The 21,561-nt window shown below is 42.8% G+C and overlaps 1 protein-coding gene across 1 annotated transcript; it reads left to right on the top strand.

Moving 5' to 3' along the window:
- Positions 1-6,424: 6,424 nt before the first annotated feature.
- On the top strand, positions 6,425-21,561 carry SLC5A12 (solute carrier family 5 member 12). Its single transcript, XM_005436185.2, has 15 exons — positions 6,425-6,781; positions 8,874-8,939; positions 9,580-9,631; positions 10,929-10,996; positions 12,037-12,191; positions 13,269-13,409; positions 14,794-14,923; positions 15,275-15,363; positions 16,623-16,735; positions 17,971-18,038; positions 18,394-18,480; positions 19,160-19,341; positions 19,518-19,621; positions 19,846-19,967; positions 21,406-21,561. The coding sequence occupies exons 1-15, from the start codon at positions 6,425-6,427 to the stop codon at positions 21,559-21,561; spliced, it is 1,890 nt and encodes a 629-aa protein (XP_005436242.2).

Genomic DNA, 21,561 nt, shown 5'->3' with positions numbered 1-21,561 from the left:
CCCACCACTTAAGGAGTGTTTACCGCAGTGTCCAAGTGGCAAACAGGGATGATCCGAAGGACAGCCTTATCTCCTGGCTGCCCACACCAAGGGCACCACAGCCTCGCTGGCTCGCTCTGCTCTGCGGCCAGGCCAGCGGTGGCCGTCCCAGCACCTCCACCCAGCTCCGGGTGTTACGGGCTGTGCAGTGCGTGGGCTTCACTGCAATATCCATCAGCTGTTTTGGCTGATATTTGGCTAAAACCATCTTTCTACATATCTGTGCTATTCCTGGAAAACGTGTCATTACCCTGGGTAGATAGGTAGCAAACTACTTTCTTATATGTTATTTTTCCTCTAGAAACAAGCAAAAAAAAAGGAAAGCAAGCGAAAAAAAGGAAAACAAGCAAAAAAAAAAAAAAAACCCAAAACGAAAACAAGCAAAAAAAACCAAAAAGGGAACTAAAGGTGAGAAGCCAGGCTGCTGCCCTGTGTGCCGGGTAGCTGGCGTGGCCCCGTGCAGAGGCAGCCAGGGAGCTGCAGGGATGGCTCGGGTCCTGGGGAAACAGCAGCCGTACGGTAGTACGGTAGAGGGGGTCCCTCTTCTGCTGCACTACAGGTTAGGAGCGGTATCATTTTAACCTTTTTTTTTTTTTTTAAGAATAGGATTATTGGGAATCCAGTGTTTCAGATGAGCACTTTCATCTGCAGCTGCCCAGCTCACTGCCTTTGTCAAAGAGAGCCCAGCTCCCAGTGCCCACCACGCACCTTCCTCTCTAAGTGTGTAGCAGTGAAACCCACCTCCGCACAGCCCCAGCGGCCACGCTCACAAAGCACGCCACCCGCTCGGCACGCTTCTCTGCCGCTTGGCATCCCAGGGTGCGAAGTCCAGCAGCTGGGAGCAGGGGGATGGGAGGAGACCTCGCCGTGGGGGCTCTGCTGCGACCTGGCGCTGCCAGGGAGGAGCCATCCGCAGGGGGTGCTCCCTGTCCCCCGGGAACAGCCTGCTCTCAAACCATAAGCAATACCTCCAGTTCCCCACACTACTGGGTTATAATGATCTTTGTATAGATAAATTAACATGTCCTTCTGAGAAAAGGGTAATCATTAAAGAGGAGCCTCTTAAGAAAAGACAAAGTCCGCCGTCAGGGAGAGATAATAACCCATGGGCTTAGCAGGGGCTCCTAAATGATGCACCTTTGATTTTCAGTGTGGTTTGTGCTCCAGTAATCTACTTTTCCTCAAAAAACTACTTACTACATCATTTCAGCCACCTAATTAATAGTGACTTCAATCCTCCAGTGCCTATTTAGATGAAGTTTTCACAGTTCTATATTGAAAAATATTGAGAACTAAAAAATATCTCAGTCAAATATCAGGGTGCACTAAAACACTTCTAAAGCTAACCCCTCCTGTAGATGCTGCCTTGCAGAAACGCTACCGTATTGTGTAGATTATTATTCAGTATCGTTGGGAACGACATTACACCATTTTTTTGTATGCAGCTGTTACTCATTTCCCATTTGAGGGGAAGGAGAGACTCTACCTTACTAAGAGTAAGGTTCAGCATAAAAATCGTGGCATCTTCTACAATACGAGACGCCTCTTTGTGAAAAGAACCCTCCCTCTAAATCAGTACCTAAATACATATGAAAAGCAAAACATGCACTATATATTACTACTTATAAAATAACCACACTATATTAGTTTAGGAACTGTGATTTGGAGGGAAATCTTAAACTATTAAAAAAAAAATCATGCAAAATTTTGATTCAGGAGTTTTTCAGCTGATAACACCCCCAAACATGATTGTGTATGTACAACTCTACTAAGCAAAATGTCTCTGCCTGCCCCGCAAGGGGGAAACTACATTTTACTAAAAAAACCCCTTTGTATAAACTGAAATACTACTTTAAAATTCAAAGAATCTATGTAAGCACTAGTATAACAAGATTTCAAATATTTGTATTACACGAGAAATCTGTTTACAACAAAGATATAATTTCTCTTTTCAGGCTGAAATAGGGTTAGAGCTAGAATCTGTGTTAATGGAAACCAAAAGTCCGCTGCAGAAGGTCTGAGAAATCACTGTCCTACAAAACTACATTTATCGAACAAACAAGAATATTAAATATAACCAATAATTTATCCCCTTTTAAAATAAATATCAAAATACATAACTAAATTACTTGAAAGATCTCAGCGAAATGCCGAAGAGCAGGTCACGCCCATAGGTTATTCAAGACAGGATATAATTCCAAACAAGGAAATCAACAGCTGATTGAAAACCACCTCATTTATACATAATCTTACCTGTGAAAGTTAACACAACCCAGGGTGAAGGATGCTGCCAGCTGAAAACACAATGGTAAAATATCATTCTTTGAAAATTCTTCATTTTAGCAATTTCTAATGATTTCATATATTGTACATTTTCTTCTCCGGACATCTTTTCCCTGCTCAAAAGCCTTGAACTCCTGTCATCAGAAGACTTCATTGGCAAGCAACATTGAGGTCCATGAAGAATAGCCTCTGCAATTAAGCTCCCTCAGCAATTTAAAAAAAATCTACTCATAAAGCATCACACTGAGAAAGTTTAAGTGCTAACAACTTTTGAAAAGCTAGCTCCAAGTTAGTCACCGAGGATGGGTCCACACATGGCCTTGAAGCGCGCAGTTTGCATCCAATGAACTTCCTCAATGGTTATGCAGCGGAGCACTACCCCACATGGGGGGCACCTGGGCACCAAACCCCAGCAGGTTCCTCAGTTTAAGCACGTTCTTATCATTACATTAATACCTAATTGGCATTATAGGCTGAAAGGGATAGAAAGCAAAAGCACCCAGCAAATTACAGCTCTGAAAGTTGTTCATTTCCTAGAAGATGAGGAAACCCCATGATTATAACTATCCAAGCAGGAACTATTATGATGATACCAGGAGAACTTTATGCCTTATCAGAGTCTCTAAAGCAAAACTTTTAAAATTAAAATAATTAGGAAGACCTAATTGTGGCTCAGTTAATTTCCTATGATACAAGAATAGAATGAATGCTTGAACGTTATCAGCCTAGATGCCAGGCTCTACTGATTGTTTAGATAAGCTTTTGAGCACTGCAAGACAATTGCGCTGCCAAATCAGGATCTTCACACTTCTGACGCCTCTGATTTAGGCCTGGGGGGGGCTATGCAGCTCATTCCCCAAATCCCTGACCTTGGTAAGAAATTGCCTTGCTGTTCTGCACAGCAGCCTGCAAGGGGTTCACCCCTGCGTGCAAAACCTGCCCTCATCGTCCTTGGCTCAACATGCCCAAACAGCACTAATGGCAGAGATCTGCCTTCGTGAAAGGCTGTAAATCATTTCACTGACTTAAAGAGACCATGGGAAGGCGGGGGGGGAAGGAAAAATAAATAAATGTATAGAGAAAAAGTGGCTGTAAAAAGAAAGTGCTGGGCAAGCTTTCATCCTCAGCCCCTCAGAAGAAGACATGCTCAAGCAAGGATGTCTTAAAGGTGGAGATGAGAACAAGCCCATCAAGCAAAGCTTGTCATGCAATGTGCGGTGACGATCCATCTTAAGGGAAGGGTCCTGCGCTCTATTTCAAACACAAGCCCTGAATTTCTTCAATAATAAGGAGCCAATAACTTTTCCATTAGTTGAAGTACTTTTAATCAAGAAATTGTACAAGCAAAAGGCATAATTGAGATAGAGAATATAATTAATAATGGTTAGTTGGTTGATAGCTTAAGCAATTTGATGGTAGTAGTTACAAAAATACTTGGCATACATTTGTTTGTACTGCTTAAATATATTGCTTAAATGGGAGATTTTTTTGCTATATATTCCTTTGGGTCCCTGTGGCCGTGTGAAATGCAGGATCTGGGTGGACAGGGTGGCTGCGACGTTTCTCCCAGGGAACTGTTGCAAACATACAAAGCGTGGTGTATAGAGCATCACTTTTTGGGAGGTCCTAACCTCTTGATGGCCCGTGGATCTGGCAAGCGTTGGAGGAGAATCCTGAAGTGATTATAACGTTAAACTAAGGCCTGAATTTTTCCTAATCTCAGCTGGAAAGATGCAAGTGATGTATAGCCATTCATTCCCCTCTCCCCTGGACAGGGCTGTTCTTACCTCCCCAAAACCAGGGGCAAAGTAGCACAGGAGGTAACAGGGGAGAGCATCCCTTGCAGGTTTGCCTGCCTGGCTGCAGGAAGCTGGGCTGAGAACTAATTAAAAACACCCTTATCTATTTCAAGCACTTATTTCAGATGCCAGAATGGGTCCTGATACAGCCCCTCAGATGCTAACAGCTTGGAGTGGTAAATCCAAGCACTGGAGTCGGATTTCTTGTCAGCTCCTTGGCTTGCAATCAGCTATGGAAAGGGGTATTGAAGCTTCAGGAAATGAAGCTTCTTCCTGAGGCTACTCTGGCTAAAACTTTATTTCACAGGAGTTTTCACAATATAATTTTTTTATTATTTCAGGGAAACGAAATTTCAATTATTCCCATCTAAGGCGCACCATCATAAAAGAATAACAGGTGGTTTTGTACTGTTTTAAAATAATATTTCTTCTTCAGAAATTGTATTTATAAGGTATATTCTTTTGTCTGTGAGATTTAGCTAAAATAGCTATTCTGACCACCACCATGAAGCTATGCTAAAAATGTATCAGATGGCTATAGAGTCATAAAAATACAGATTTACATTTCTAACTTTGGTTCCAGTTTATTATTCCATTAGCTTTTTTCTACTTTGTGTGAAATACTATCATCCAAAAATAATTTTCTGCCAGAAAGAACATTAATAATTTAAAATAAAATAACAATTAAAAAATATCTCTGCAGGCTTACATTTATGCCAATGGGAATTTTGCTTTTGGAAAAGCTTCCTGGAAACCAACCCAAATTGCTATGCACTGAGCCCGTGTGAGCTGACAGGCAGCTTTATTTGTCGCTGTGTGACAGCACAGTTAGCCCAGCTGCTAATTAGCAGCGTTTGCTGATGGCAAACACGTTTTAAAAACATATTCAAGCCAATAATAATATATGACACTACAGTTATTTTCCTAAAATGGATGATACAGGGATCTTAGCGTTTCTCTGGTTAACATGACCGGCACAAAAACCTTCTGACCCAGGTGTGGTTTGGGATTTTTTGCGGTTTTGTTAGGTTTTAGGGGTTGGTTTTTTTTTTAACTTTTATTTTTAATTTTTACCCCAGGCCTCACAACCAGTTCCTCACTCTCTCCACCAACATGAGCCAGACTGATGCAGTCCTACATGATGCAGCTCAGGGGCTCAAGTTTAAGAGCAAATACCCTCACGTTTGGTCCTTTGCAGCTTTTTGTGAATTCATTTGACGTGACAATGCCCGGGCAAGCTGGCCATCAGCCGTGCTTTGTGGGGAGCAGCAGGCACGTGGTTTGCCTGCTTAGCCCCACATGCTGCATTCATCCCCCATCAGATTAGCTCTCTGCCAGCTGAGGTTGGTGGTTGACCCTAGAACCTCGCTGCTCTAACCGCATGGCTTTTACCGCTGCCGGAGACATTTATTAATCAGACTCGGTAGGCATGAATTAAAACCTGCAGAAAATATCCATGTTCTTACAGCTGTAAGGAGTTGCAAAAAGGGGGGGGGGGGGGGGGGGGGGCAACCACCCCCCCAAAAGCAGAGAAATGCCTGGCAAGTAGAGTCACTGCTTTTTTGAGACTGGACACACCCTAAGACATTTGTTCTGTACAAAAAAGAAATTTTAACTAGCGGTGCGGGTACACTTAGATAAACAAATTACTGTGAAGCAGTTGTGTGAGAATTTACAGAGCATTATCCATACTGTCCATTATCCATACTGTCTGTTAACTTCTAGACTGTCTACCAAGGACCACACTTAGAATGTCAAAGGACAATCCTGAACCCTATCATTGATGTTCAATTTCAGTTTTTAACCATATGAGGGAATTGCTCCTCTGAAAAAAACCTCACCAGTGGGGACATGGGTCTGTACGCTGAGCTTTCCTTCATTTTGCTTTCCTTAATTTCTTTATTGCTCTCATTTTATTATTTAAAAATGCTGAGAGGTTAGAAAAAAAAAAAAAGTCAGATCAAGTCAATGTGTCAGGCTAATGGTTAACCTTAAATTAAAACCTCACAGATAAAAAGGGAGCATACTACAGATTTCACAGCTAAGCCTGCCTTGCACAAGTATCAGTAGCACCAGGGTCTACATCCATCCAGCACCCTCCTAACTCATACTTAGCTACTTTTATTTTTTATCTCCTTAGAAGCGAACTGGTTAAAAAAAGAAAAAGTCTCCTAACTGAATAGTCTTTATCACTTGCCATTGATGAGCTACAGCTTCAACGTTGTTGCCAACTGAGTTACCTGTTTGGAGCAACAGCTACAGAGCAGCAGAATCCTCCACCCGAGGACTGTCCAACCCGGACTATGTCCAACTTCATAGCTCCAGAGGTCAAAAAATTTGTGGTGTGGGACTACATTGTTTTTGCAGCGCTATTTTTAGTATGTGCTAGCATCGGAATCTTTTTTGCAGTTAAAGAGAGGAAAAAGAAAACCTCAAAGGAATTCTTGGTGGGCGGCAAACAGATGACGTGTGGACCTATAGCCTTCTCGCTCACATCAAGCTTCATGTCAGCAGTGACCGTTCTGGGGACACCCTCCGAAGTTTATCGCTATGGGGCATCCTTTGTGCTCTTCTTCCTTTCATATGCGCTGGTCATCATTTTCACTGCGGAACTTTTTCTACCTGTATTTTACAGATCTGGCATTACAAGCACTTATGAGGTAAGTAAAATCCATGAATAAAATAAAAGGCACTATTCTAACATAAAAGTCAGTATCATGCCTATAGATACTTTTAGAGAAAAATCTGACAGAAGACTTTCTGCAGCATTTCACAGAGCGAATGTATTGATACGTTTATTAGTTTTAGAAACAGGTTGCATTATTCTAACTAGTTATTTATGTTGCAAAAGCTGAGAGCACAAACTGAGGGTCAGAGCTCCTGTTATACATATATAACAAAGACAGCATAAGGGTTTAACATAAGCACCAAATTAAATTACAGCTGGAAAATAACTGAAGTATACCTAAATGCTTCTGATCTTATAAGTAACTATTTCACTCTGGTTGAGAGAGCAGGTATTAAAGACAGACTTTAAGAATAATAATCAATAGTATCCAGTTAAAACTCTGTCTACATCTGGCAGTTCAGCCTAATTTACTTTGAAAGTGGACTATTAGATATCTAAAACACTGAGGTGGGAAGAAGGGATAAAGAGGAAGATGGTGGGTCTCTTTCAGAAAAATAATAAAATAGTCAGGGCTGGGTAATTAATTCAGGGATTCTCTAACAAATTAAATAAACAACCTCTAAATTGGCTATGCATTTTGCCTGGCATTCCTCCTAGAACACAATATTTGCTTCATATGACAGATCAGTAGTTAAAAAATAAAAATCAGTAGTCCTCGTGATGTTACTGCTAGCAGCACAGCGCACAGCCCTTATCATCTGCACGCCCACGGGGTGGCTACAGAGCATTTGGGAATAGCTTTTTAGTCACTTTAATCAGCTGTCACAAATTTGGTTGCTCCCGTTTGTGGGCAGTTTCAACTAAGCAAGAATGGGATGAAGAAAGCCAGGTTAGTTCACGAGTGAGTAAGGCTGCTCACGTTCTTCAAGCCCGAACCCAAGGGAGGGCTTTGGGCAAACAGCTCTGCCTGGGTATTTCGTAATACTCCGGTTACAGATTAGAAAAGAGAAAAACTGACCATCCATTCCCATTGCCCCAGGTAACTGCATTTTTTTGGCTGGTTTTAATGCAAGATCAGAGAATGAATTTCTTTTCTCATCTGAACTACTGAAGGTGTCATCGTAGCCAGAGTCCCTCCAAGGTGGCTCTGCTGGCTTCAGGAGTCATTTTTAGAAACAAGTCACAGAAATCAGCTATTGACTCGTATGGCAGACCGTAGGGCTTATTATGCAAGAGGCACAAGAAAGATGAACATGAACAAAATTAATAAGAAAGAAGCTGCTTTGGAAGTACCGTGCCCAGAGACTTGTAAAAGAGGGGACTGGTACAGCCTCTGCCTGGCGTCTGGTGGCCAGCACAGGGGCTACGGCCCAAGGGGAGACCCCAGCCCACCCAAGGCGGCGTGAGAGGCTGCCATGGGGTTAGCAATGCCCACTTCATTTTTGTAGTGATAATGATTTAATTTCTTTTTTTGGTCAACTCTACAGAGAGACTCCAGGTGGTGACTCTGGCTTAAAATCTGGGCTCTTGGGGCTAGAGATCTATTCACTTCTGCAGCTGTGCAGTACTGGGGAACACCTCTCTACATCCACCTGGAAGTCCCCAAAGACTCCACTTGCCTCTCCATACCAATGACGCACAGATTTGGCTTTAGACTGTGACAGAGGGAAGGGAGAAAGCCAGCTTAGCTCCAGCACTGCAGAACTAGGTTGCTGCTTCTCCACCTGCCCTACCACATCTGTCACTACAGGAGTCCTATTCCTCCTAGAGATGACCCCAGGGCTCCCCTTTAACATAGTTGGATGATATTTTCATTTGAAGTTTGAAATTGCTTTTCTTTGTAGCCCTTGGGCTTTGTCATTTATTCCCAATCAAGAGCAGATACTAACCACAGAAACCCAACATACAACTTCAGGTACATGATACTGATGAGAAGACTTCTTAAATGTAATTATTGCTACGTGTAATAACAACTATGCTGTCCTGCTCATTACTCACAGTAGCAGAGCCAGATGTCAGTAATTTTACTTGCACAACAAGCTGTTACTCAGAGTGAACAGAAGGTTAATAGCTATGTCACAAATGCTACACATGCAATTCAGTGAGATTCCTCTTTTCCCTAGTATTTGGAGTTAAGATTTAACAAGATGGTCCGTTTTGCTGCAACATTGATCTACATCCTGCAAACGGTAAGAGGACATCGGCTTTTTGCTAATTTCACTCAACATTTATTTTGACAGACTAGTCTTAGACTGCACATTTTTTATAACGAGATGTTTTAATGAGTACGCTTTTTAATTTTTTTCACTTGGACTGAGAAAGTTAAAAAGAAAGAAGGGTTGCTTTCCTAACTTATCCTCTTTAGGACCAAAAATGCCATTTGTGTTGTCTTTGACAACTGGATGTTGTGCTGAACTCTCACAGTTCTCAAACTCTTGGTCTCACTACGTTCCCCTGAAGCCTCTTTCCACGAGTGGGTTCTGTCATTCTTGAGAAGCCAGATGAGCTGTACCAGGTGCTTTTAGTTCACCAGTCACCTGCCTACGTCAATGGGGATAAAGCTATCCTGTTTGAAAGCTGCTGCATGTGGCATCATCTTAGCAAGGGGTAAAATAAGTAATAGGAAGACAGATAATGGCTCTTCTATCAGAACGGAATTAAAACAAAGGCTTTTGTTTTGTAAAGGCTGAAACAGAAAGCCACACACAATACAATCTGATCTAAATAAATCCCTAGAGCTGGTATTTCACGCTGAGCACCGCCCTAAATAGAAGCCTTATCGCTAGAGTAGTCACATAAATGGTTTTTTATCAACTTTTTCTCCTTCAGATCCTTTACACAGGAATAGTGGTTTATGCTCCATCACTGGCACTCAACCAAGGTGAGTTCCCATACCACGCTATATGGCTACCTCAAATAACCACACCACAAGACAATCAGAATAAATTAAGTGAGGAAAAATAGATAAAGAAATCTAACAAAAAAAAATTTCTTCGGAAGTTCTGTAAGAAGTTTTTGCCTGCACCTTGTAGCTCTGCATTGCCGACTCCCCCGATCTCTCTCCCACATCAGTATGTCAGCAGGAGCCCCATATTTGCTGTCCTGCTCTCCTTTGCACTCAGTAACCACTTGAAGAGGTGAGCAACGAGCAATTTCTCAACATCCTGACAAAGTTCACAGGACAAGCTGACGACCCAAGACCATACCCTGTACTTTGCTTGCCCCCTTCCCTGCCTCCCACCATCAGGTTCCCATGGGCAGAACCTCGCTCCCTGGAGCTGGAGCTGAACGCCGTGCTGCTCTCCATCCGTGCCCTGCTGCGATTAACCTTCATGAACCAGGCAGGCGGCACCCATCATGATGGATAGGATTAGTAATGTCACTGGAATCACCGTGACCCAACTCCTGATTTCACCAAAAATCGATTGGGAAGAGACTGGGAGGCTCTTTTCATTTTTTAACATCTAAGTTGCCTGCAGTTTCTCCAGCTCCACCTCTTACCCAGCGTCGAGCCTCCTTCCTCTGGAGCTCAACCACATTTTATGTGACAGTTCACGTTCATTATCAGGCCATACTAATTTTGCTAATAAGAGAACCTTTAAAAATAGATTTTCTCTCACAAACTATGCCTGGCGGGAAACACTACAATATGAGCCCACTTAAAATTTGTACATCCTGAGCAAAGTACATTTATGAAGCAAGATGAACATGAAAAATCATTTTAATGCACTACATACCAGCATTAAACTGCTCCTAGATGCAGGGAATGGAACATAGTTTGGTGTTGGTTTGTTTCGTGTGTTTTTTTCCCCTCAAAATTCTTTGGAAATCTCTGAAGAACTTGATCTCGCTAGAGAAAATACTCGACTAAGAACCAAAGGAAAGCATTGCTTATAAAGCTGCGTCCCTTAGGAATGCTGTTTACGCTTTGTGCAATTCTTCTTAGGCATTACTTTTGTGCACTTAAAAGTTAGTTAAATCCAATTTGCAAGAAAAAAACAATGCAAACCAGTATCCAGTAATGTTAGGAAACCTGAACAATCCAGCAAAGCTCCTAATAGACACACAGAAAAAAAATTACTCCCATCCTTCTAAGGCTGAAGGATCATAGCTTTCTGTTACCATCCATATGGCCTACCATCATGTCACTAACCATTTGGTTTTCTTTGGTTTCGCAGTGACTGGATTTGATCTCTGGGGCTCTGTAGCTGCAACAGGAATTGTCTGCACTTTCTATTGCACTCTGGTACGTAACAGGCACAACCGAACAGCTGGAACACAGATTGCTCATTCCACCATCCACAGGCTATCACAGAAGGGCGGCTTCTAAATACAGTCCAAGTGACCGAAGTTTAAAGTAAGAGAACACAGAGACAAATTTCTTTTAGATTCTGTGGTATAAGCAAGCCGATTTGGAGGAGAAAAATATTTCCTTTCAAATCCTCTGCTGGATGCCCCCAGGTTTAGCACAGACAGCTTGAGGCAGAGTCCTGATAAGGAGGCAATAACCTTCCCCTGCCGTACTAAATCTTTTGAGAACATGACTCTTATCTTTTACAAGTTATAAACTGAAAAACACTGTAATGAGAAATGTGCCTCGGATGTCACCCCAGATCAAGAAGAGGGTGATAAAACCTAGGAAGGATGATCAACAAGTCATAGAGAGCTTTGCTTCTGAGTGGAAGCAACAGGAGACTCTGGATTACAAAAAAAGATAAAACAGGGCAGTGGAAGGGGCAGAGCCCTGGGGCTTAGGACACCACCTCATTTCTGTTTTCATTACCACTAATGAATTTTCTCAGTGTTTTGGTCCACCCTTGCTGTAAACACTTGTGTTGCTCTAGTACAGATTTGATCAAATATGAGAGTAGCTATGGGAGAAAGCTGGACTGCAGACTGGCCACAGCTATTTTTCTGTGTTAGGCAAATCATGGGTCACTGGGCTCCAAGAAGCAGAGTGCTATGGCAAGTACCAACAGCTTGTGTTCCCTAAGCTTTTCCACACCAGGATATATTTTTCCAATACATACAAAGGAGGCAGGAAAAAAAAGCATTTAACTGGATGTCAAGTATTTTTATATGACTGCGGACAAACAACGGAGGCCACATCATTTTCTCACCTCTAAAAATAGAGTTTTCATGGGAGAATCCAAAGTTTAAGCATTGCCCCGAATTCCTAGATGCTATGCATCCAGCTCACCAGCTCCTGAAATAAGGGGTCTTTCTACCTTTCGCTGTACTTGAACAGCAGGAAGAAGATGAGAGCATACAGTCTGTTTGTTTTAGGGAGGATTAAAAGCTGTCGTCTGGACAGACGCATTTCAAATGATTGTCATGGTGGCTGGCTTCGTGGCGGTTTTGATTCGAGGAACTACTCTGAACGGAGGATCGACCAAGGTCTGGGAAGATGCTTATGAAGGATCACGGCTGAGCATATTTGAGTAAGAAACAAACGGTGCAAACTTTCTCCTTTTGCATACTTAATGTTTATAAACCCCACCCTTACTAAGACAAAAACCCCTCAGGCTTGTTATTCTACTACCAGTGAACAGCTGCGGTGACTCACAGAAGCCATTCCCTGTTTCTTTGGTCCTTGGGAATGCAGTTGACCTTCAAGAGGCCAACCCCTCTTTCTGTTACCCTCTTTGAAGAAACCAAAGCCCCGCTGAACTGGAAGGGAACTTGCCCATTTTTCTTTCTGTAGGTACAAACACACCCCAATTATTCCTTCCAATTGCCTCTTTAATTTTCCACTCATAAAACTGGCACTTCATTTTAAGTACACTCACCACAGCAGCTAGCAGCGATGCGCTGGGACAGAAAACTGACCTTCCTTTGGCTGTTTGTGGCGCTGACTGAAAAGTTCATTGATCAAGGCAATTCACTGACAGAATCTAGCAGCAAGGTCAAATGTTATCTGCTGTACCTATCAAGGTTAGGAGAATTGCAGAAAACAGATGTGAGACAGAAAGAGGTGCTTGTACTGGTTAGAATTACTGAGTAATGAAGTTTCATTGTTAAAAAGATAACACTGCAGCTGAAGCAATTTCTTGTAAGGGAAATCACACATCGTGATGATGTAACAGAGTTGGGAAGATTTTAAGAGTTTAGCAACTGGCTTTGCTCCTCGCAAAGGACAAGGTCCCAGGCAGGATGGCTTGGAGGTTCCACAGGTCTGTTGCTGCAGTATGACACAAATCTGAAATCTGAGCATAAGCAGCCTTATAGGTGTGATTTATCCCAATTAATTGATCCTCTGACTGCGCATGCATGATATATGTTTATCCTTGACTTGATAGTAATGTGTTCCAATATAAAAGTTTAACACCACCCTCACCCCACCCCCAGTTTCCAAACCTGAACACATTAGATGTTTGTGCTGGAAAACAGTATTACTGATACAGTATTTCTGATTCAGAGGGTAGGACATACCAGATAGTTCTGAAAAATCACCTACCTCTTGCTAAATAAATGTGTGCTTAAATAAGTGAACTGAACTGCTTCTTTCTCTCTTCTAGTTTTGATGTCGACCCTTTGAGACGACATACCTTTTGGACGATTGTTATTGGGGGAACATTTACATGGCTAGGGCTCTATGGAGTTAATCAGTCCACAATACAGAGATGCATTTCTTGCAAATCGGAAAAGCATGCTAAACTGTAAGTTGCCTGTCACTAATCTATCCCAACAATCAAATGTATTGACATGGAATTATACTAAGTTTGTTATTTATGTTAAATAAGTATCGGAATCCTGTTGGGTAGTAGTAAGCTAGTTGTGCTCTGATTGTCTTACACCCTCTGGCTCTAAATGCTGTAAGTAAATGCAGGAAGAACAGGTAGCTAGCTACCTCTTGCAGCTGATTAATTTGGGGTCAGGCTGCCAATGTAATCCTCGGAAGCAAGAGTATGGAAGAGATGCCCACGCAGAAGCTGTGCTATCTACAGCTTCATTGGAAAAGTGATTATTGATTTAATGGGGCACTATAGTACAAGGCGTTATCTAAATAAAATTAAGTTAATAAGTTCTTAAATTATACAGCTTAAGAATAATTAGAATCAACATTAAATAACCAAGTGAAACTTTACAATATAGACATATAGGTGTCCAGCCTGCTACATTCTTCCAGTTCAGCATCAGTATGTGCACAGCTAGACACGTTTTACTAAGGAACCAGATTTTTTTCATACGCCTAGCACCAAGTGCTTGCCTACTTGGCTAGAGCATAAAGGTGGCAATGTTTTCCTTCTTCAAACAGTTAGCTTTTTTGCTAGCTGAAATCACACTCGTTTTTCTTAAGATCGTAACAGTTTATATGAATTTATCCTGTAGAAAACTCAGTCTCTGAAAAGCGTTTGGAGGTCACAATAGTGAAAACGCCAACAGTAAAAAGTTCTGAAAGACCTTCAGGTCCCAGTAGCACAGCTCTGAACTGCCCCTTGCAAGACACCTCACATAAAGCGATGCTCTAATGTAAGGTAGGCTAAATAAAACCTGGCAGCTCTCAGGAACGACAGGATTACCCAACCGCAGCCACATGGCCTCCCCAAAGATACCGTCAGCCACAGCCATCTCGTGGACTACTGAAAAATACCCAAGGGCTTACTTTGCACGGTGATGCCGCAGCCCCGACAGAATCCACCAAACCAACACTTTGCTGGGCTTAAAGGGGGAGCAGCCAGAACAGCTCCCCACAGGCAAAACTGCTCTGAAGGGGACAGAGGGACAGACCCAGCGCTCAGTGCAGCCCGTTCCACATACAATTTACTGCTTTCTCCCAGCTGTACAGTTACTCAGAACCTTTACCCTTGCCCTATACCATAAAGCGGCTGTATTTGTCCATTTTTATGTATTTTTTTTTTTTTAAATCAGCACTATGTACAATTTCTTATCCTGGTTATGCCTTTAAGAAATTACATAGCCAGCTTTCAATTATATAGCTAGCTTTGATTCAGGTCTCTCCCTTAAAATTTAGAAATAACTAACTTCAAACAGCTTTTCTATATTTTTCTTGTATTCAACAGTTTCTCTCCTTTGTTCCAGGGCACTTTACCTGAATTTATTGGGGCTTTGGACAGTCCTGGTGTGTGCAGTATTTTGTGGTTTGGTGATGTACACTCATTACAAGAGTTGTGACCCTTGGACTGCTGATTTCATTTCAGCACCTGATCAGGTACAGATACCCCTTACCATCACGGGGAGCTGCTTTGGGCTCAGACACAGCACATATTGAGACAGTTTAAAATCTATTGTAATTCTATATGTCCTGTCAGCACTCAGGCACCAAGGCAGTTGCCGAATCAGGGCTAGAAAATTATATATATATATATATATATTCTGGCACTCTGACAGCACTAACCAGATTTTTGCCAAATGACATTGCCTTTGCTCGAAATCTGGCACCTTTTGTTAGTTGGAACGAACACACAATTTAACAGCGTGCTCAGAAGTAGCTACTTCTCTTCCATTATCCAGGAAAATCTGAACTAATTGCTCGTGTTGCTCTTGTGCTCCTTCCACCCAGCTCATGCCGTATTTTGTTATGGACATCTTTTCTTCGATGCCAGGAGTCCCAGGACTGTTCGTTGCCTGTGCATTCAGTGGAACGCTAAGGTCTGTTAATCTGGAGTGATGTTTTAGCTGCAGACAACTGATTTCTTGAGGACCCAGACTGAGGTCAAAACATGAAACCTCAGAAAAGCCCAGCTTGTTTTTCGGAGAACGTTCTAGGAAGCAGCAGTTGCATTACATGAATGTCAAAGTCTAGCTACACTTCTCCAGTATCTTTATCCCAAGTACATTTTTGACTAACATTTCAGTACAGACAAAAGGGTAGGAAAACTGAGCTCAGCCTCCCACAATCCCTTTGGAGCTGTGCACGGTGAAATGCCCTTTACACAACCTGACTGCCAGAACACTCCAGCGAGGGACAGGGAGTTTCCCAGCACATCTGTCCATACATGAAGCGGAGTTAGACTAGGAAAAGAAATGTCTGCATAGAGGAGTTTTAGAACTTCTTTTGAACTTTGGGAGGTGCTGCCTGCTACTGTAGTTTCTACCCTTTCCAGGCCAAGCGCCAGCACTGCACAGGACATTAGAGAGAGAGAGAGAGAGAGAGAGAGAGAGAGAAGAATCAAGTTCACACTAATTCTATGGCATTTGCATAACACCAGTCTGAAACAAGCTGTTTCTAAAGACTTGTATCTGCAGAAAAAGCAAGACAGTGCTAACCTTTAAATGGTCCCTTCCAACCCAAATTATTCTATGATTCTATTCCATGAAAACTGGGGAGAAGAAAAAAAACAACACCAAGAAAGCCCCCACATAAAAGGCACCAACTGCTCCTGGCAGGAGAACAGAGTAAGGGGGACCGAACGCTGTGCTGTAGGCACTGACACTGCCATGCTGTCACTACAGATGTGCAGAGAATGTATTCACCAGACACAGGTTCACTCACCCAGCTAAGAGGGTCAGACTATTCCATATTTTTCAGTTATGAGAGAAAACAACAGGCATCTTGTGGAGGAACAGGGTATCAGTAGCGGTCACTGCACATCCTTTAATTTGCAAAGGAGTAAAATTTTTATTCTAGAACACATGTATATTCTTAGTGTCTTTGCAGACTGCTAAGCCCAAGGGTCAGTTAGGATGAGTTTCTATCTTGTTCTGTGCCAGCATGAAGCAGACCCCCCCACAATCGCAGAAGGGACAGAAACCTCTCCAGCATCAGCAGCACATGTGAAAAATACTATAAGATGTACAGTTCTTGAAGAGCATTATCGCTGAAAAAGAGGAAGCATTTCTTTATAAATACAACTTTGTTAAGTACATAGAAGGCAATATAATCTGAAATATTCTTCTCCTTTCTACAGCACGGTAGCTGCCAGTATCAATGCTTTAGCAACTGTTACCTTTGAAGACTTGGTCAAGAAAGGTTTCCCAAACCTCTCTGAGAAGATGAGTACATGGATTAGCAAAGGCTTATGTAAGTACCCCAGATGGTATCCATTTCTTTAATGGCAAAGATGCTCATCCCCCCAGTTACTATCACTATAGAAAAAAAAAGGGCAGGATTGTATATACTCTGAGCCTTGAGAGTCTCAGATTCCCAACTGTCTCCAAGAGCAGTTCTGTGAGTAGTGAAGGGCACTGTCTGGAGACACCTTCAGAAACACACTCGAGCTTTGGAAATCTCCACAGAAACGTAACCCTTTGTAAGCTCTCAGGATGAATGTCAGCCTAATGTTTCAGTAAAATTAAGCGTGGGTACTATACGGTACAGAAACAAACCTAGGCCACCACTCAAAATCCTTGGAAAAGTTTAATCTACTGAAAATATTGGAGGACACTCTGGGATCTTCTTTACGATACAGAGAGAATATCAGTGTAGTTATTAACGCATTACTCTACAGTGGAATTATTAAATTATTTTTTATAGTAGTACAATAAGACATTTCTATTAAAACAGAGTATTGCATAAGAATGTTGTTCAGCTTTTCAGAGAAAAGTAGAAATGTAAAAAAGGCAAATGAAAACTAGGTCGTTAACACATCAATTGTCCAAAGTGGTTTGAAATTCCAAGATACTTTTTACAAATATTGCAGTAATATCATAACCCTTTACAAGTTCTGTAACAACATCATAACCATTTGTTAATGTTCGTAAAGATCACAGAAGAGCCAAGCCAATACTTCCTCCATCTCTGCAACTGTCTCAGCCTGCTCTGTTACTGCTGTTCCACTTACTACTTAGTTTTTGCACTCGGGACCCAGAAAGACAGACAATTTTTACCTCTGACACTATGCTCTGCTAGCCCATAAGATAAGTTTGGGTTGGCTTTACTCAAGACTGCTACATACAGAATTTTGTCTACCACAAAGTTAATACTGATGTCAAAGGAAGAAAGCCATGTTGTTTATCGTTGCCTAATTCATTCCTTAGATTATTTTAAGTGTTACTTCAAGGCAACAAAAACATTTCTGCACGAGGCATAACTTCCAAATTAATTTCACTGCTAAATTCTGCTTCATAAGAAAACCCAACCAACCAAAATCCCAACGAGACTTCATGCAAGACACGTCTGGGTGTTTGATGGTCAAGTGTTAAAACATCAGAGCGCTAATTCATCCATGCTGCCTGGTCACTTCAGACACCAGATGAATTACAAATTGTCCACACCATTAACCAGCACCACCAACCTCGCTGCCTGACCTTTTCCAGGTATATTATACGGTGTCCTGTGTACTTCGATGGCTGCAGCGGCATCGCTGCTGGGAGGAGTTGTGCAGGTATCTATTGCCTCCAAAATATGATGAACTGAACACAAATCAACAGAAACACAATGCACTGAACAACTAATGCTGAAGCCCTGAGGACTACTAGATTATGCAAATAACTTCTATGGACACTCTCCTGAGGGGCATAATTATGGGGGATGGCAAAAAAATCATAAATCCCCCAAATCCTTCACCATTTACTCGCTGTTGGGAAAAATACTGAGTGTGATCGTCTCTTTAATTACACACTGAAATCACTGCTGGTCCCTTCTTCCCCACCATTTCCTGAAAATTACAAAGCAAACCCAGAGCTGCCGTGCTCCCTCCAGCTGCTGTGCTAAGCTACTTTCTCTCCCCGTATCCACAGGCTTCCCTCTCCATCCATGGGATGTGTGGCGGACCCATGCTGGGATTATTTACCCTGGGAATTGTGTTTCCTTGTGCTAACTGGAAGGTAAAAAAAAAATAAATATCCTGATCAAAAAGAAAAATCTTTTGGACTTGTTTGGTTAAAACTCAACCTTGAAAATTGTTTGGGTTTTTTGTGTTTAGTCTCAGAGCTGCTTTTCAGATTTAGAGCATGAGGAGTCCAAGATCTGTTTATAGGTCCCTTTTCACTGTCTGAATTAAACCCACTTGAATTTAACTCTACCCGACTGTGGAATAATTGGTGATTAGATCCACATGAGAGTTTTTTTAAAAAAGATTTTTATTTCTGAGTTTCTTCTCTTCAATTAAAAAGAAAAAAATAGTAAACACTCACCCCAGCCTATCTTTGCCTTGGGACACACAGGATGATTTCAATTGCTCTGCCTTTACTAACTCCAGCAAAACATGAGATGAGCTCATCTCATATTGCCCCACGAGCAGTCCCATCAAGCTCACCCAGAAGAAAAACTCAACTCTGCATTGAGGTTTTGATCATCACAGTTTTCCTCCAACTCTTATTGCTAGAGGACAATAAATCACCATGCTTTACACCTTGGTCAAGGGAGAACAGAACTGATTTCCAGCAAGAGAGCCTGTAACCAGCCATCACCTGCTCCTGCCCCCCACACCCCCCGCCCCCCCCCATTCCCAGGGCAGTGCTCCCCACGCACCAGCTCGAGCAGTGCCTTTCTCCCCCTGCCCAGGGCGCTGTCGGAGGCCTCGTGGCTGGGATCACCTTAGCTTTTTGGGCTGGTACCGGCTCTTTCATTTACCCTGCACCCCCAACAAAGTCCATTCCTCTGCAACTGTCGACTCTCAACTGCACGCTGGCTAACAGCACCGGGGTGCTGACGACGGCGGCGGCTCCCACCGCAGCTCCAGACAGGTATCCTCCCTGCCCGTGCCGCTCGAGCCCGCGTTTTGGCACAGCTGGCAACTGCCACACAGTGAGAGCAGCTCATACACCAGCTGCAGCGGGAGCTGCATTTTGCTGGTATAGTCAAGAAGCAACTTAAACCGCCCCACTAGTCACTGCTAGCTGCTTTTGTCACCTTCCCACAGGCCTTTGCTGGCTGATACCTGGTACTCCCTGTCCTACCTGTACTTCAGTGCCATCGGCTGCCTGGGCTGTGCCACCACAGGGCTGCTGATTAGCTTTGTAACAGGTTGGTGTTTATATATATATATTTATTTTTTTTAAATGCTTTTGCACAAAAACCTGACTCAACTGTTAAAAAAACTTTTAAAAAGTCCAGCAAGCAGATGATGAGACCCAGACTAGCAGAGGGCAGCGGGCTCCGATCCCGCTCCCCCAACCTCACCACCTGAAGCTCCTGGGGCTCACACCTGGCTGCCTGCAGACTTACGAATCATTATTTTCTCCTTTCAGGACCCACTAAAGGAGAAGATATCCCACCAGTGTTAATTAAGCCAGTGTGCAACCTGTTTTGCTTTTGGTCGGAAAGGCTGAAAGCTTCCCTATGGTGCGGCGTGCGGCACGGCAGCCAGGAGGTGAGTACAGGACACGTGCCACATGGCGAGTGGGCTAGCTGTCCGCAATTGCTTCTTACAGTTACACAAGGGATGCTGCATGAGCAACACAGGTTGGAAATGAGACCAGCCAAACCCTACACAGCGGTGGTCAGGAATAGGTTAATGATTTTCCCTGTTTGTGCAGCACGCGGGGACTTGGGGGTCTCTGGAGAACAGCAGCCCTCAGGATGGCCAGCAGCCCATGAAACGAGGCTGACCTCCCTCCCGCTCTGTCCTCCCCGCTCCAGCAGCCAAATGGGGACAAACCTGTACTTTATCCCTCACAGATGAGATCATAAGCTAGAGCCTCCTCCCACCCAGTACAGACAAAAAGACTTTAGCACTCACATGTCCCTGGAGCTCTCCTGCTGCTGCTGTCCTCATCTTCAGACCCTCTAGGACCACTTTCCCCTTCTAGGGCGGCACTTCCAGTCCATCAGGCAGAGCTACAACCACCAACACCTGTGCCGTTCCTGCCCACCACCTCCTCCTCCTCCTCCACCAGCACAGGACCAAGCTTTACCCCAGGTGTCTCAGGGCTTCATAGCTCGTTAACAAGACATAAAGAACAAGCACCTCGTTTTCTTGCAGTTGTAACAGTTTGCAGAGAAACAACATTGCTCCATCTCAGCAGAACCTGCTAGGTTTAGAGAAGGGACATAAAACGTACGTTTTCAGGTCCTTTAGAGTACTCTACAGGTAGGTTGAAAACTTGAAAGGATTCTTTCAGCTGTAAGACTCACAGTAGTCGGTGATAAGGCAGAAGCTGTCCCTCCACCCAGCTTGCATTAAGCTTAACATTAAGGTTGATGGTTTAATTCGGAGAGCAGCTGGGGCTCTAGATTTGCTTCAGCTGTTTCACCTGGCTTTTAGGTGCTTCACACAGACTTCAGGTAGAACTTTGCTGGGGAAAAAAAAAATCTCAATAAAACCAGTTAGACAAAAAAGATCACATATGCACTTATTGCCTTGTATTTACTTAAAATGTAGAATAACAACATTAATTAAGTAGCGGCAGTGTGAAACCAGTGAGGCAAGTGTGGACAGACAAAAAAAAAATCAATCCACTAAAATATGCAGATAACTATGCAAATGAAAAACAAAATCTAAGTGGCTGGGAATGCACCAAGGGCACGTTTTAAGACTTTTATATGAGGGAAAGAGTTGTGAAAAGTTGTTTGTGTTGCTTTTGCCAAAGACTTTCCATGGGGGAATTAGAAAACCAGCAGTTGCTTATGGAGGGGACACACACTAAAGAGTGCCTGTTGGTGGGTAGGACAGGCATTTTATGTAGTGAAGTAACTGCTCAGATCTATAAGAAAAAACGTCAAATGCAAAAAGATACCCTTCAAACAAAGGAAAAACCCAGTGAATACAAGCTTCAAACTACTTTTTTTTTTTCCTTTTTTTTTTTCAGGTGGACTTTGAAAAAAATCTGCCTAAAGTTATTGCAAATAAAACTGGATCAGATGACATCTTCAAGAGTAAAACCAAAGAAAACAAACGCCAGTTCCCTGATTACAATCCCAAGGAAAAATCCTATACTAATATGAGCAAAGAATCTCGCCTCTAG

Source organism: Falco cherrug, chromosome 10 (assembly GCF_023634085.1).
Source record: "Falco cherrug isolate bFalChe1 chromosome 10, bFalChe1.pri, whole genome shotgun sequence".
NCBI classification, from domain to species: Eukaryota; Metazoa; Chordata; class Aves; order Falconiformes; family Falconidae; genus Falco; species Falco cherrug.
This window is presented reverse-complemented; position numbering and strand designations above follow the sequence as displayed.

Excerpts from the sequence above, each read along its gene's own strand:
- SLC5A12 (XM_005436185.2), top strand. The coding sequence starts at position 6,425 with ATGTCCAACTTCATAGCTCCAGAGGTCAAAAAATTTGTGGTGTGGGAC. Across the intron at positions 13,410-14,793 it reads TCGGAAAAGCATGCTAAACT|GGCACTTTACCTGAATTTAT; the intron begins GTAAGTTGCCTG and ends CCTTTGTTCCAG. Across the intron at positions 18,039-18,393 it reads TGCTGGGAGGAGTTGTGCAG|GCTTCCCTCTCCATCCATGG; the intron begins GTATCTATTGCC and ends CCGTATCCACAG.